A 17,364-nucleotide genomic window follows, 5' to 3' on the forward strand; every position below is an offset into this window, starting at 1 on the left:
GGTTTTGATTTCCATTTCCCTAGTGATTAATGACATTGATCTTCTTTTCATGTGTTTATTGACCATTTGTATATTTGGAGAAATATATATTCAGATTTTTTGCCAATTTTTTTAATTGACTTGTCTTTTTATTGTTGATTTGTAAGCTTTCTTTATACATTATGGACACTAGACCCTTATCAGTTACATAATGTGCAACTATCTTCTCCCCTCTGTGGGTTGTATTTTCACTTTCATTATAGTGTCCTTTGAAGCAAAAAAAGTTTTAATATTGATGATTTTTTGCTTTGTTTGCTTATGTTTTTGGTGTCATACCTAAAACACCATTGTGTAATCCAAGGTGTGGAAGTTTACACATATGTTTTCTTCTAAGAGTTGTATAGTGTTAACTCTTATGTTTAAGCCTCTGACAGACTTTGACTAAGCTTGAAGTGTGAAGCCACATTTTGAATAATGAGAAGAGGAAATATGTATATTTCTCAAGGTTTCTGCAGCACCAAAAGTAATTTTCAAAAAACCCCCAAAAACCCAAAATTTGGAAATACCCTAAGTACCTAGTTTTAGAGGAATGGTAACTTCCACATTGATTTAATGAGGGCTAAGTTGCAACTAAAACTAATACTTATGAAAATTATATATCAACAAGGAAAAGTATTTATGAAAAATGTTTAGTATAAAAAGCATATTATATTATACAGTGATTACAGATGGGTAAAATTGTGTATTACTATGAACAAAAGTGATTAACCATCCTGGTTTGCCTTGGGCTATCCAGATCTTAGCACCAAAAGTTCTGCATCCCAGGGAGCCTTTCAGTCTTGGACAGATTAAGGTGGTCTCTGACCTACTGTGAACAAATTGGCCAAGGGATAATTGGAAGAAAGTCATAGCAGGGATTATTAACAATAGGCATTAACAGTGTCTCAGATTATAAGGAATTATCTGAAGTTAGTAAAAACTAATTATTTGAGATCTTAAAAATGAATAAAATAAAATTCTTCCTTTTCCTCTTATTCAAGGCAGGAGTGCCTGCCATATATTTCAGTCATATTCTGAAGTGCTGAGAGTGAGGGATACATTGTTAATGACCTGTTCCATGAAAACTTTTCTTGGGAAAGTGTGTGTGTAAGAATATAATGACATGAATGGTCAATATCCTGACACCTTACAGTCCCTACCCAGATTGGGTTGTATGAATATGAACTTAAGGCTCAAGGAGCCTCACATAGTCTGATGTTGCAAGAATAAAGAAGACTGGGGAAATACCATGTTGGAATCATGTTGTGACTAAGAATGCAAATATTTTATTTATCTAAATCTAATTCTGGGGACTTTACATAGACAGAAGAATGTCCTACCTTCCTTCTTTCTAATCAGAGGAAATATCTTCTATGAGTGACTCCTAAGAAAATGGAAATATCACTGAAATTGAATTTATATTGTCTGTATATGTAGTTGACAGATTCTAGTGACATCTACCTAGGTTAACATTCTTTCTTTGTAGAGTACTGGTATCTCTGAATATGAACGAGAATCAAAAGTAAGGTAGCTATTGCCTGAGATTTGGGATTGTATTTCCATTTATTTCCGTTTCAGGCAGAATCTTCATTCTCAGAATGGCTGTAGCACTTAGAATCTGCATTATATAACCTGACACTAATTTTATATTTACCATATAAGTAGTTTTTCAAAGATTATGAATGCCAAGTCTTTTTATCTGAAAGTAGTAAAGATTTCTGACTCTTTTTTGTCTCTCTTAAAACCTTTTTGGTGCTGGTCAGAGAGTAAGTGCTTGATAAAACCTGTCGACTTAGCTCTAATAGTTTATGTGGACATTGGACAGGCAATTTGATTATTCCAAATACTGCAGGATTTGAGAAGAAGATCTAGGTATGAAAAAAGGCTCTCAAAATTGCTAGATATGACCATCAAGAAATTACCTTTAATTATTTACAAATTAGCCTTTTTGAATCATTTGTAAAATAGGGGTTTTTTTCTTGATCATGGACAATCAAATGCAATTATTTTATAAAATACTTTGTTGACTGTAAAATATTCAACAAATGCAAGTGTTGATTATCATTTGAGATGTGGCTACTCATGGTATTTTTCTTTCATTCTTTCTTTTCTTGCCTAAGGGTAGACAATGCAACTAAGGGCCTAGAGCAGGAGTTAGGGAAAGTTAAGACAGACAGATATATGGCCATGTATAAGCTGTGCTGTTTATACAAAAAAAAAAAAAAAGATTGGGTGTTGGCCACTTAGAGCCTTCCTGATTGGGGTGGGGGAGGGGGAGGCTCTAAGAATGTGTCACAGTGTCAGCTCCACAGATAGATGAAATAGGCTCCTTATAGCACCTCATTACCATTATTTTTACTTTCCTTAAAACAGTGGTTCAAAGGGGACTCCACCAAAAATGTAGATGTATAAGGAATTAGAAATAGTTTAGGGATGGCGTGGAGCTGTCATTTTTCTTTTTCATCAGGTGCCTTTCTTCCCTATTGAGAAGGTAAGAAATGAAAAGCATACCCTACTGCTGCTACTACTACAGCTTAGCCAAGGCAAAGGCTGGTGAGAAATCACATTCTGCCCTTTTTAATATAAGAAAACTGCTCCGAACAAGAAACATTTTGACACAATCTGCTGCAATAGCTATACTCTCCGAATGAGAAACACAGAGATGGAACCATGGTCACTCTATACAAAGACCAGAGATGGTTGTGCAGGATACATGCAGAGTGCCTCAAGAAATGGGAGGAGATATGTCTCAGAAGCTACGAACCCTAATGCTTAGAAAAGGAAAGCAGAAAACAAAAAAAGGCTTAAGGGACACTATCATTTTCTACTGGTGAGGATTCCTGATCTTGGGGAGGTTCTGGAAAGTTTATTTCTGTTTCTTCTTCTTCTTCTTGAACTGGAATAATTTCAATATCTTCTTCATTCTTTGGTTGGACAGATGTTTCAGTCAACTCCACCACTTCTTCTTTTATTTCAACTGCTTGTTCTTTTTTTTCTTCTGCTGACAGGAGAACAACATCCTAGAATACATAAATTAAACAAATTTTTCTTGATCTTTACCATTGACACATTTCTCAACAATCTCTACAAATATTTATCAAATACCTCCTTGTTTTTATGCTACCTATTTTATTTCCTATGTGGTTCTAAGTGCCAGGATTGATTTCTTAGGTGCTTACATTCTTACCAAATCACTTATCAAGACTCATCCTCAAGGCCAGCAGTTTTTGCCACTTTGCCTGGAATGATCATCCAATATTTGGGAAGGAATACTGCAGTAATAGAGGCACTTAGATTTTCTTTTTTTTTTTTGCAGAGCTATTTTTTTATTGTTGTTCAACTATAGTTGTCTCCATTTCCCCCCATCACTCACCTACCCCCACTTCCCACACTCAATCCTACGCCTACCCCCTGTTGGTTTTATCCATGGGTCCTTTACACATATTCCTTGACAACTCTTCCTCTTCTGTCCTCTGTTATCTCCCTCCCCCATCCCCTCTGGTTACTGTCAGTTTGTTCTTTATTTCAGTATCTCTGGTTATATTTTGCTTGCTTATTTGTTTTGTTGATTAGGTTCCACTTATAGGTGAGATCATATGGTATTTTTGTCATTCACTGCTTGGCCTATTTCACTTAGCATAATCTCTCCAAGGAGGACATATAGAGGGCCCAGAGACATGTGAAAGGACGCTCAGCATCAGTAGCCTTCAGAGAGATGCAAATTAAAATCACAATGAGATACTACTTCACAACGGTCAGAATGGCCATCCTAAATAAGTCAACAAGCAAGTGCTGGAAAGGTTGTGGAGTAAAGGGAACCCTGGTGCACTGTTGGTGAGAATGCAGACTGGTGCAGCGACTGTGGAAAACAGTATGGAATTTCTGTAAAAAACTTAAAATGGAACTAATTGCCTTCCCTAAACTAATTCCACTGCTGAGATTATAGCCTAAGAATCCTGAAAAACTAAGTCAAAAGAACCTATGCACCCCAATGTTCATAGCAGCACAATTTACAATGGGTTTCATTTTGATTTGCCTCTATTGGAGATAATTTTGGGAAAATCTATCTCTAATTCTACTTTTTTCATCAACAAAATGAAGGAATTAGTGATGATTCCTAAATTCCATTCTAAATCTAACATTCTATAGTTCTGAAGTAGTTGACAATAGGTATTACTATTTCTCAGTTGTGGAGCTTCTTACTATTGTTTTGGAAGAGGGATTAGATAAGAAGGCTGTATGTATGGAGGGTAGGTGGAAGAAGGGAATACTGAAAAATAAAGTGGACGAACTAGTGGCTTTCATTGGCCTTCAACCTTCAGTCACCTGTTTTCTTACAAATTAGTATGGAATCTAGCTGAATGCTTGAAGTCAAGCAAAAGTCAAGATTAGTAAGAGGGTGGCACATTATAGAATTGTATCTTCTGTCTAACCTATAGACTTATTTCAAACTTCCGGACATGTTTCTTCACACTGAGGCCATTTTGTCATGAAGCTCCCAGGCTCAAAGTCTCATTGCATTACATTCTCCTGTGAACATTCGAGAGGTTTTTGTTTTTGTTTTTTTGTTAGTAAGACATGGTTTTCCTAGAGGAAGGTTGTAGACAGGTGGGCTACTACTTACAGCTTTGGGTCTGGAGCACAGCTTTCTCCATTCGTTCTCAACAGCACCAGCTGTGACAAGTTTCTGGAAGAAGGCAAAGATCAGCATCACTGCAAAAAGGCTCTGAAGAAAAACAGAAAAGTGAGGATGAAAATGTAATAATAAAAAGTACAAGAATGTGATTGCCGCTCAGTGAATGACTTTTGACTAAAATTAAATTATTAAAAGACCAATTCTTCAAGTAAATCATGACTACCAGTAAGAACTATTAATACTAGTATCTTTATAATCTTAACCCTTAGCACAACTCTTGACATACAACAAATAGTTAACACATGTTGCTGATAGAAAAATGAGAGGCAAATAATTAGTTGAAGAGTCAATTCTATGTAGGAGAGAACAACTACTGATCCCCAAATTAAATTTTATCTAGCTTTATTTAGGTGGTATCACACCAAGGACAGCTCTTCATACTTGGGAGATACATTTTTTCCTCTTCAAACTCTACACTAAAAACTGCTTGGGGCAAAAGATATTCATGACAACTCAGGTAGTTCTTCAGTGTTCACCTTAATCAATAATAATAATAAATATTAATACCACTAATAATAACAGTATTACTAATGTTAAAGCAAGTATTTATATAGCACTTTCTATGTACCAGACACTGCTCGAAATGCTTTGCATATATTAACTCATCCCTCAAAACAGCCTTATAAGATAAGTACTATTGCCTTCCACATTTTATAATTAAAATTCAGACAGAATGTGGTTAAAATTCTTGCCCAAAGCCATGAGGCAATAAGTACCAGATGCAGAGAGTCTGGATCTAGAGTTGATGCTCATAATAAAAATACCACACTTCCTCTCTAAAAAGAAATCAAATTTCACACTTACCAAGAACACAGATCTAATTCTATAACAATAATCCATATGTAGAGTGGTTTGCTCGTTGTGATTAATTGCTTCACAGTTGGGTATGTTAATCTCAGAAGCTTTGCTCAAGTTCAAACTCTTCAGTTTTAAAAAAGGGGAAACTGTAATATTAAATATGTCCATGATCAAAAGGATTACCCCAGAAATGGAAGCAAAGAGGCTCACTGAGTTCATTATCATTTTCCCTGTGACCTGGAATGGAGACATAAAGGAGTTATTAATTGGGTTTAATTTCCATTGGGAGAATTTAAGCTAGGCATGAATTCCAGATCTTATGCCTCTGACTCATGAAGGTCCTATACCTAAATAATCCATACCACTCTTCTCTCAGTTGTTTTTAGTCTCTGACACTGTAAAATAAAAACCTTCATCTCTCAATCTGTCTCAGTCTTCCCCATCTCTTTTTAGGCCATCACCATCCAATCAGTTTATCAAGAAAAAATTGTGGAAATAATTCTTAATTCTTATCAATTACCCCCTTGCACTTCCTTTTACTGCTATTGTCAATGTCCTAGATGGCATTTAATAAATGTTTGTTGGGTAAATAAAGATAAATATTCAGACCATATCTGTCTGTGCAGGAAGGTAGAAGGGAGAGAGAGAAGGAGGTTCTTTCATCTCGGTGAACTAGGGTGGTACTGTGGGTATAAGCAGGGAAAGAGCAGACAGAACCCAGGTCTAGACTATCAAGTAGAAACAAACAGCCGCAAGAATAACACCACCACTTACTTCCTATTAACATTGGTTGCAATCAGCCCCAGTCAGCCATCTTTTAAAATACCATTGGGGCTGATAACTCTGGTAGCATTAGGTAAGAGGATGTCAGTGGGTGGGTTCTACCTTGTGAGGACAATAAAAGGTCAAAACAGGAAAATATATGTGACAAGTGCCATAATGATATGAGATTATGGATGATTGCTTTCAGACAAACATGTTTCATCCTTGACTATATGACCTACAGATGGCAAGTCAGTAGGACTGGCTGTATTTGGAGAGTAAAACAATGTGACCTTCATAAAGTTTTTTTCCCCAAAAACTGAGTTTGTCAGACCTCCTCTAGAGAGGGGCATCTCAATTCACTCAGTCCCTCACTGACTTTGGAAGTGACTCAAATGAGTAATAGCTTAGTAGGTATAAAAAGAAGTAGGGCAAGAAAACTAACTTGCTGATGAGCTCTTGATCCATACAGTATGGGGAGCTCTTCCTGGGTGTAAATGTGTCCCTATAAACAAGACCACTCCGTAGCTCTTTATAGCCTCTGAAGCACTTTCCTTTATTCTACTCCATTTAATCCTAGCAGCAATTTCATACGGTAGCAAGGACTATTACCTCCATTTTACAGGTGAAAACTCAGAGTTACATGGAAGTAAACTGAGCTCAAAGTTAAAACGCAGTGTTAACTATGACTTGAGTCAATCATACCATTGATTAGACAGTTGTCCTACATGGTGGCCTGAGGGAAATGATATGGTTTTTAGAGGGATCTGTTGGTCTCACACAGCATTCATCAGTTGTAAGATCATAAGCATGCTCTTCACCCATCTGGTTTTAATTCTGTTTCCATGGATGCATTTCAGGTGGATTCTCATTTCTAACTTTTTCATAAATAAAATCAAAACAGCAGTGTAGAAGATCTTTTGCTTTTTAAGCTTTAGAGAACTCAATGTTACTGTGATTCCAAAGGTCATTAAGGGTTCTTGTTTTCAACTGAGACCTTAGTTATTCCTTGGATGTGTGGGAGAGAAAAACATACGATTACTTGCCAGACTCTTTCTGGAGCTTGTCCCTGCCGCTGCCAGGAGAGATCCAGAAATAATATACTGAAAAAAAGAGAGGTGGTGGGTGGGGAAGGGTGTGGGAGATGGGAGAACAGGCAGAGGGGAAGAGAGGCCCAGAGGGAGAAGGAGATTACTTTTTTTAATAAATCATTTTTATTGTTATTCTATTACAGTTGTCCCAGTTTTTCCCCCTTTGCCTTTGCCTTTCTCCACCCATCCCACCCCCTTTCTCCCATAGTCAATCCCCACACTATTGTCCATGTCCATGGGTCATTCGTACATGTTCTTTGTCTAGTCCCTGCCCCTCCTTTCTACCATTACTCACCCTCCTCCCCTCTGGTCACTTTCGGTCTATTACTTTTTAACATTGAGAACTGGTTGTAAAAAAGCTATCCACACTTTCAACCACTTTCACTAAACTATCCATCCTTTTTTAATCAGATTCATTTATTTTTCAGTGGTCCTATTTCTCCTTTATTCAGGATCAGTTACACTTAATCTGTACCTTTTATTCAATGAACTGGGGAGCTGAGACTAGGAATATAATAAAACCAAAGAGGCAGAATTCACATTTCCATCAGTTAATAGTCACAATGTGAATTTAAATTATTTTTAGTTTTTCTTTCTTTAAAAAAACCTGTAGAATTGCTTTTTGTAACACATGATGATTTACATGACTGACACCAATAAAGAATGAATCAGTGTAGAAAATACTTGGCCTGACTGCCATGGGCACCCCATTAAAATGTTGGCTGCTACAGGAAGTGGTGATGATTATTTATCATTTTCCTTTTCTATGGTTCAAGCTGTACAATGGAGAGAATTCTTGTTCTAATCCATCTCCCCTGGTTTGGAAAAATTCAATCTTGGATTCATCTTTTATCATAGCACCTGAAAACTGTAATGGTAATTTAAACACCACTGCCCCATATCACAACCAGACAAAATTAAAAGCTTGGAAAATATGTACATGAAGCCGCTGCTCTCCTGATAAGCAATAGGAGATTTATTTGGGGTGGGACTAATTCTACCACGTGCAATAGTAACTAAGCAGAATTGTAGGGAAGAAGGACCAGCTGGAAGTGGGATGCTCCTACCCCTTTTTGCTTTCTGAAACACCATGGTATATAGTCCAAATATCTAGTACTCCTCTTCCCTGCTCCCCTCAAATTGACTGTGGAGAGGCCATGCTTTGAACAATCTTCCTTCCCTATGTGGATTCACGTAGGGCATCTCCGTCCAACTTCACATGACGCATGACGACTAACTCAACCATGGCATTCACACCCAATTTAGTCAACCCTTTCCATTACATCACTTTTACCAGATAACCCATTTCCTGCTCAATTTTACTCAACACAGAAATAATCTGGTATATTCCTGTGGAGCTTTTCAACATTTTTGTCTGCATCATCAAAATGGTTGTGAATTTTTACTTACCATAATGCCTCCCCAGAGAGGGTACCACACGGTGATACAGATGGGCGCAAAGACTTGTATGTGGATCATCAGGAGACCACCTAGGGCTATGTGGAAGAGCCCATTCATAATCTGGACAGCCTGGGAAAGAAATAGGGGCACTGGTGGGTGAACTGAAATCATCTTCAAGTCAGAAAGCAAAGGTAAGGCTGGAAGCCTGTGTGAAATGCCCAGAGGGAGTGAGTGGTAAAGTTGCCAAGACATTTGTCTTGTTCAGATCATTTTCTCTATCACCTGGGACATTTGCAAGGCAGATATACCTAGGATGCTACTGATGAACTTAGATGGGAGATCCTTAAATATGCAAGCCTCAAATCAAAAAGAGACATAACATCACTGTGATAACTTCTCAGTACATCACTGATTTGACCCATTATTTCTGACATGAAGAACACCTCAGGTTGGATCAGATACCTTCAAATTGGATTGAGTCCTGCCCTTGGCCAACAGCATCTGCTTCCTTAGGTCAGAGAATCCCTAGAATATGGAATGGAGGACAACTGACTCACCCCCAAAGCCTTGGACTGCCTCATGAAGAAGCTTTGTGTGGGGCCCACCACGGAAGCCATCCTCCTGGGAATAATTTTTTGAGCAGGTTGCATAGCCATAGGGCCTTTCACAGGATGTTCTGGGAAAGCTCCACTCATTGAATTTCTGGGTGTTGTCATTTCACCTTCAAAACTCCTAAAAAATAAAACCAATAATAAAATGAGAAGAGAGAGAACAGAATTTCAGCAGTCTTTTATTTTGAGTCATTCAACCTGAATACTTTTTGTCTGTATTTTTTCCATGGGGTGACATTGAGGGTAAGTATGGTCTCTTCCTTCTGTTTTGGAACTGAAGCAAGGCCTACTGCTGTGTTCTAAGGTAGGATCTGGGGCAGGGCAGGGGGCGGGGCATCCCAGGCAAGGCTTATGGACCCAGGGCCACTGCCAGTATTCTTGACAACTATGATTGGAGTGTACTTGATCTTAGTGGAGAACTCAGTGCTTGTATATCTGCATGTTCTGTTTTTCTCTCATCCCTGGATGCTTTTCCTACACTTTAATATTAGAAAATGTATTTTGCATTGACTTGTCCTTATACTTTTGCTTACCTGCTTTTGTCCATTGTGATGGACCAGGGGCATCATGACAGTATGATGATGACTGTCCTTGGGATCAGGAGGGGCTGATTCTAGTCTGCTTTACTACTGACTCTGTGACCTTGAGTTAATCACTTCAAGGAGGTTCTCTAAGATTGTATGGTTTAAATCATGATCCTTTTATTTGCTGTGAAACTGTGGGCAAGTTTTTTAAAAGTTTCTGGGCCTCAAGTTTAACTGCAATATCGGAATAAAAATAATTCTTGTCTGATAGGGTCACTATATAATAAATGAGCTGATAGTCTGTGGGTGGCTGGTGTCTTTTTATTCAGGTGTAGCTCAAATGTCAGATCCTCAGAAAAGCCTTCCCTGAACCCTCAGTCCATGAAGCATCCTCCTAGTAACTCTCTCCTGCAACACATTGTATTTGCTTCATGCACTTTACCTGTGGGGAATTACTTTGATTATTTTCTTTCTTGTTTACACTTTCAACCTCCCCACTATAATATAAATTCCATCAAAGCAGAGACATAGTTCTTTCTTGTCCAGTATTTCAGTAGTTTCTTAGTAAATATGTTTAAAGAAATAAGTGTATGTAAAGTACCCATGTCTGAATAATTATTAGGTATTTTTGTTGCTGTTCTTTTTTTAAATTTTATTTTAATCATTGTTCAAATACAGTTTTATCCCTTTTATTCCCAATCCAGCCCCCTGTTGCTGTTCTTATTTTTCATATTATTAACTTTATGAGCATTGTTTCCATCTGAAAAATAAACACAGTACTCCTTTCACAGACATTTATGAGAAGTGAGTAAGTAAACATGTGAAAGTGCCTAGTACATAAGGCAAGAGTAATAAATGCTATTTATTCTTACAATTTATGATTTATTAATTTCTGAAGTTAGTGATTATTACCAAGGTCCTTCCCAGCTCTAATATTTTAATACTGCTCAACCTTCTTCACCTTGTGCATCCTTTTGGTATTAATTTGTTTATGTCAATTACTTACATGAATTCTACCAGGTTTTTTCTGGACCCTGGAAATCTGTCTTTAGGGACAGGTCATTGTTCTTGTCTCTATTGACTGCAAGTCACACAAGGAACCTTGGAGACCAAGGCTGTCTGTCTCTCATTTATCTTGCTGAAGTCACACACAGCTGAGCAACTGCAGGTGTGCCATGAGACAGGTGACAGGCCTCACATTTGTACCCACTTTATAGTAAGAGATTTCACACCTGACATGTCATTTGAGCCTCACAGAGTAGATTAGAGATGAGTCATTGCCCTTATTTTGTACAGAAGGTAACAAGGGCATAAAAAAGTTAGGTAACTTGTTCAAAGTTTCATGATGAATAAAGATTTAAAATGAGGACTTGGACCTATCCAAGGAGGTATGGTACCAGGCTGCTTTGTCCTCCGTGGGGAATAGGAACTCAGTCTATTTCACTAATGAACCTCTTCCTTTTCCTTCAAATAGATGAGTGACTATAAATCAATTGCCAACAGAATATCTGTCTGGGTTGAAAGGAAGACAGGAGGCTTTGGGTGCTTTGCACTTGATTTTGCCTGACTTCTAGATTATCAGATGTCATGTGGTCATGGGGATTTGCTTCGTACCACAAACCACCCCACCAGACCACCAACCAGAAAGAATTATACTAATGTAGCCCAGCAGGAATTTTACTAACTGATTCTGGTAACCAGGAAGGATTTTTAGAGCTAGTCAGATGAACCTCAGAAACCATTCTCTTCATCTAACAAAAGAAGAAACTGTGGCCCATAGATGGGACATGCCCTGTTAAAGCCCTTGCACTTAGTGACTGAGTCGAACTGGAAGGCAGTCACCATGGCTCTGAGGCTGGTGTTTTTGTGCTGCACCACAGACCAGACCCCATAGAGCTGTTCACTGAGCACCTGCTGTGTTCCAGGGACAGTGCATGTGCACGTAGTTCCAAATCTCCCAACACCTTCCTTACTAAGTAGGTGTTTTGCCTTCTTGTAGACATGGAAACAGAGGTTCAGAGAAGTTAATTTTCCCATGACTAGTCTGGAAAGAGCTGGGAGTCACCACACTCCTCTCCAGAGGGCTCATTTTAGTGATGATGACTTAAAGAGCAAAAGTCATCAATTATCTTGGTGATTGAACTACTGTCATTTTTAATTTCTCCATATTTTTCAGCTGCCTAAGGTTATGTCTATTACTGGTGAGACAAACCATTTATGCAAGCAAGTTCTACTTGGGCCGTGTCTGCAGTGGTGAATGGCAGTCATGACCATGGGGGAGAACTGTGTGCTCTGTTAAAGTTATGTCTTGCTATGGAAATTTCTGCAAAGCCTTCAGTAAATATTACTGTGAAATGGTAGTTTATAAACACAGACATACTTGTTTCTATATGCTACTCTAAATGTGTGTGTGTGTGTGTGTGTGTGTGTGTGTGTGTGTAAAACGCCAGAAAATCCTAGACAGGGTAATGAAAAGTTACATTCTGTGGAAATATATAAAACTAGACCCCATACTCCTAAGGATATTGTAGATTTCTGAAGTTTTGCCCCATCCAAAAAAATGTCCACAATTACTCAATGCCCCAAATAGTTATGCCTAAAGATTAGTTGGTATACTAGTTGGGGTTACTCATCACAGTAATCAAAATGTGGTAACAAGACTATCTTATTTTCACTAAATTATATTAAAATCAGAATTCAGTTTACCAGACACTGCCCCATTTTATGACAGCAACTTCTGCAAATCTCTCTTGACTTTTAAAATGCACCACTGTTCCTGGCTGGTGTGGCTCAGTGGATTGAGTGAGGGCTGTGAAACCAAAGGGTTGCCAGTTTGATTCCCAGTCAGGGCACGTGCCTGGCTTGTGGACTGGGTCCCCAGTGAGGACCATGTAAGAGGCAACCACACATTGATGTTTCTCTCCTTCTTTTTCTCCCTCCCTTCCCTTCTCTTTAAAAATAGGTAAATAAAATCTATTTTAAAAAAACTGAACTGAAAGGCACCACTGTTTCTGTCCATCCTCTGAAGAACTCACAACTTTCATGGGTTGTGATTTGAGTTAGGAGCTTTAGGTCCAGTAATTCCATCATTTGCTGAGAAATTCAAAGCTTTTTGTTACCTCAACTTCCTCCTTTGTCACTCAAAATTGTTTTGCATTTTCATCCTTTCTGGCCTTTTGTATACTTATCTCTGAGGAAGAATGTTCTTGCTTCCTTTCCCTCTGCCTGTGCATTTCAGCCCATCTCCTTCCACCAAGACTTCAGTCCTTTAAAGAAGTCGGTTGTTGCACCATCAGTCTCACTCTTTGTGGTGCTATGTAGCAGGGGCTAGTCTTCCTCTGTTGCTTGCTACTTTTGTGATCTCTCTATTGAAAGTATTACCTTGTCTACGGCCATACCACCCTGAACGCGCCCGATCTCGTCTGATCTCGGAAGCTAAGCAGGGTCGGGCCTGGTTAGTACTTGGATGAGAAAGTATTACCTTGAGAACATGACATAACTTGTAATTTATAAGACTTAACCTTCAAAGAATAATTGTAGTCACTGGACTTTTTTTAATGGTTAAAATGTGCTGGGGTGTCCCCCAGTCCCAAAGCCCCTTCCTTTAATCTAGCAGTGTCCCCGGCCACTGCCCAGTCTCCCTTGTCCTTGATCCACAGCTTCTTAAAAGCTTATGGAGTTCTGGCCAAGATGGAGACATAGGTAGAAACTCTTTGCTTCCTTGCACAAGCAAAAGGAAGATAACAACCTATCTAAAATCAATAAACAATCAGAAGTGGCAGAAAATCAAACTGCATGGAACTCCGACAACCACAGAATCAAAGAAATAGTCAAACAAACAACCAGACTGGTAAGGCAGCAGACAGAGTGAAACTGTGGTGAGGCAGCAGGCCTTGGGGGTGGGGCTGGCTGCAGCGAGGTGTCAGGTTGCACAGAAGGGACTGACTTAAGGGGAAACTGAGACTCAGAGGTGGCTGTGGACTCCGGCAGTTGCTGAGGTGGGAGAAGCTCCCAGTCTCACAGAGAGCTCTTGGAAAAGTGGGCTAGAGACTAGCAAGTGAGCTGTGCTGTTCCCTCTCTGGCCCTTCCCCAACAGGCAGTGCAGCAGCGTAGCAAAGAGGTTTGCCCTGCCCTGGTGAATACCTAAGGCCCCACCTCTTTACAACTTAAGAGGGGCCTGAACAAAGAAATAGGGCCAAAATGAAAGTACAGAGCAAAATCTCAGAAAGATAGAGAATATAGAAAATCTCTGATAGAAAATATAAAGCCCTGGTAATCAAAATGTTCACAGAACTAATTGAGCTTGGTCAAAAAATGAAAAAACAAATGAAAGATACCCAAAATGAAATAAAGCAAAATATTCAGGGAACCAATAGTGACAATAGGGAACCAACAATGACAACTTGACTCAAATCAATAATTTGGAACAAAAGGAAGACATAAACATCTAGCCAGAACAGAATGAAGAAACAAGAATTCAAAAAAGTGAAGAGAGTCTTACAAACCTCTGGGACAACCTGCAATGTTCCAATATCCAAGTTATAGGGGTGCCAGAAGGAGAAGAACAACAGCAAGAAATTTTAAACTTATTTAAACAAATAATGAAGGAGAACTTCCCTAATCTGGCAAAGGAAGTAGACTCCCAGGAGGTCGAGAAGCCAAAAGAGTCCCAAAGAAGTTGTACCCAAAGAGGAACACACCAAGGCACATCATCATTAAGTTACCCAAGATTAAAAGACAAAGAGAGAATCTTAAAAGCAGCAAGAGAAAAGGAGGCAGTTACCTACAAAGGAGTTCCCATAAGACTATCAGCTGATTTCTCAAAAGAAACCTTGCAGGCAAGAAGGGACTGGAAAGAAGTACTTTAAGTCATGAAAGGCAAGGACCTACATCCAAGATTACTCTATCCAGCAAAGCTCTCATTTAGAATGGAAGGGCAGATAAAGTGCTTCCCAGATAAAATCAAGTTAAAGGAGTTCATCATCACCAAGCCAATATTATATGAAATGTTAAAGGGACTTATCTAAGAAAAGGAAGATAAAAACTATGAACAGTAAAATGACAACAAACTCACAAGTATCAACAAATAACCTAAAAAAAAGAAAAGGAAGAAAAACAATGAAAACAAAAACTAAGCAAACAACTAGAACAGGAACATAATCAAAGAAATGGACATCACATGGAGGGTTTTCAGTGGGGAGGGGGAAGGGAGGAATGGGGGGAAGTACAGGGAAGAAGAAGCATAACTGGTAGGCATTAAATAGATGGGGAGGGGTCAAAAATGGTATAGGAAACAGAGAACTCAAAGAACTTATATGTACAACCCATGGACATGAACTAAGGTAGGGGATGCTGGGGGGTTGAGGGGTGCAGGGTTGAGGGGTGCAGGGTGGAGGGGGGATAAGGGGGGGAACTGTATAGCATAATCAATAAAATATGCTTTTAAAAAGCAAGTTTATGGTTCCACCTTCTTCCTCCACTTCCTCCCGCCTCCTCACTCATCAACGCTTCACAGCCAGTTGCAGCCAGAGCCACTGAACTGAAACTGCTCCCTTCAGGGACTGTGCTGCAAAGTCGCTGGCCTTTCCTTGGGTGGCATCCCTCAGGCTGCTTTATTTCTGTTTCCCCTGTCACCCAGGCTTAAAATGCCGGAGGCATCTGCCACTCTGCCACTTTGTCTCCCATGGTCACGTAGTGGCCAGGTCATGCTCTGTCAGCCTCTGTGATGGGGCTTATCCTGCAGAAGGACCTTCTTTCTACTTCCAGTGTCACCTCATGCGTTCGATTCTCATTTCCTCTCTTGGTTGAGGCACAGAAATCTCCCTTTTCTGCCTTGAATCTTTCTTTTTTTTTCTAATCCATCCTCCCTCTACCCTTCTGTGATGGTCTTGAGGCAGGATTTGGGGCTCATTTTGGTGTCCATTAGCCCCCTCCAGAAATGTTAGCCTGTGATCAGGCTCCCTCAATGACTACTTATGTCCTTCTCTTCCTGAGCTTGAACTCTTTCTCGTACCTGTCATTGACGATGCAGAGGCCCTTCCCAGTTCAGCTCTACCTAACTTCTTAAGTCCCATCCCATTGCTTCCCACCAGAGCTGGAGCCACTGGTCTGGACTTGCTTCCTGCTTTCTTCAGTGAGTCCTCTCCCCTAGGAAATGCTCCTCCCACCCCTTCATTTTCAGTCAGACTCCCCAAAGATGGTCACATCACCTGAGGCCATCCCTTCTCTTTTCACCCATGGCAAGGATTTCTCTTTCAAAGTCACAGCTCTCTGCATTTTTTACTTGTCACCAACTGTTTTCTTTCTTCATCATATTGCAATTTCTCTTAAAGGGATGTAAATCCTGCAGGGAAATGTCCTACTAGGATTGTTTTGAGAACCTATTTCCCACATGCTATGAGCTCAGTAAATGTTAAAATGAACATTAAATTGAACACCTTCCTCAGAACAGTTTTACAAAATGCTCAGGACATTGGACAAAAAGTTCATCTGATCAGTGAGGTCAAGCCATTTTATGGGAAACAGGGGAGGGGAGTCACATTATACACTGGTTTCAGAAAGGAGTTATGACATGGTTAAAATTCATTTTGATCCCCTTTCATTAGAACTTCCTCTCATCTTCAGTGGCCACTCTGACTCTAAGCTTCTGAGATGGATTTGAGGCAGGATTTGGGGCTCATTTTGGTGCCCGCCAACCCCCTCCGGGAACATTAGCTCATGGGGTTTATCATCTAGGGATATTTGCATTTAGTGGGATACCTTTGGAGACAAAAGCATTTAAAGCAAGAAGAATAGAGTCATTTTCATTATAGCCACCACTGGTTATTTTCTTGTTTGGCACCAGGCAACCAATTCTAAGAGCTTCAGGATTTTAGCTCACTGAACCTTCATAATGCAGTGGGTATTACTATTGCTGTAATGTTACGGAAGAGGAAACTGAGGGACTTAGAAGTTTAGTAAGTTGGCCTGAGGTTATATGGCTTGTAAGGCGTAGAGTGCAGATCTGATCCAAATGCTTGGTAACCATGCTTCAACTACATGCTGTAATCTGCGATTTTGTAGCATGACTCAAAGTTCAACTCATGGCCAGGATCGAGGGAGAGGGAGAAAGAGAAAGATAGAGAGAAATTAGGAGTAGGTGGGCAGCAAGCCTTGATATCACCCCTCCTCAGTCATGACACCATCAGAAAACTTGACCAGGGAAGCCTTAGGGTTAGAGCTGAAAATCTCCAGTCTCCCAAACCATTCTATACCTTACCCATCACTCCCTTTCAGTCATTTAAATGAAGTATGTAAATTAATTCCTTACCTGAGTCTCCAAAGCTTCAGGGCTCAGGGGCTGCTTTGATGCCTGCTGCTGAGTTCGCTGGAGGGCTACTTTCTCAAGTCCACAGGGTGAGTGAGATAGGCCAGGCCTGGGACCTCTGATATATACCAGGGCGACAGGAAATCGGTGGCTTCTG

General features: G+C 39.7%; 1 protein-coding gene across 1 annotated transcript; it reads right to left on the reverse strand.

The window, feature by feature from the left end:
- Window positions 1-1,270: 1,270 nt before the first annotated feature.
- MS4A1 (membrane spanning 4-domains A1) lies at window positions 1,271-17,364 on the reverse strand. Its single transcript, XM_045855493.1, has 7 exons — window positions 17,211-17,364; window positions 9,324-9,498; window positions 8,776-8,895; window positions 7,321-7,377; window positions 5,519-5,749; window positions 4,643-4,744; window positions 1,271-3,038 (listed from the first exon to the last, which is right to left on the reverse strand). Exons 2-7 carry the CDS (start codon window positions 9,480-9,482, stop codon window positions 2,823-2,825), a joined length of 885 nt encoding a protein of 294 aa, XP_045711449.1. The 5' UTR covers window positions 9,483-9,498; window positions 17,211-17,364; the 3' UTR covers window positions 1,271-2,822.

Source organism: Phyllostomus hastatus, unplaced genomic scaffold (assembly GCF_019186645.2).
Source record: "Phyllostomus hastatus isolate PE091 unplaced genomic scaffold, TTU_PhHast_1.1 phas_scaffold_11, whole genome shotgun sequence".
Classification (NCBI taxonomy): domain Eukaryota; kingdom Metazoa; phylum Chordata; class Mammalia; order Chiroptera; family Phyllostomidae; genus Phyllostomus; species Phyllostomus hastatus.

Excerpts from the sequence above, each read along its gene's own strand:
- MS4A1 (XM_045855493.1), bottom strand. The coding sequence starts at position 9,482 with ATGACAACACCCAGAAATTCAATGAGTGGAGCTTTCCCAGAACATCCT. Across the intron at positions 7,378-8,775 it reads CTCTCTGGGGAGGCATTATG|TATATTATTTCTGGATCTCT; the intron begins GTAAGTAAAAAT and ends TCTTTTTTTCAG. Across the intron at positions 4,745-5,518 it reads GAATTAGATCTGTGTTCTTG|AGCCTTTTTGCAGTGATGCT; the intron begins GTAAGTGTGAAA and ends GTTTTTCTTCAG.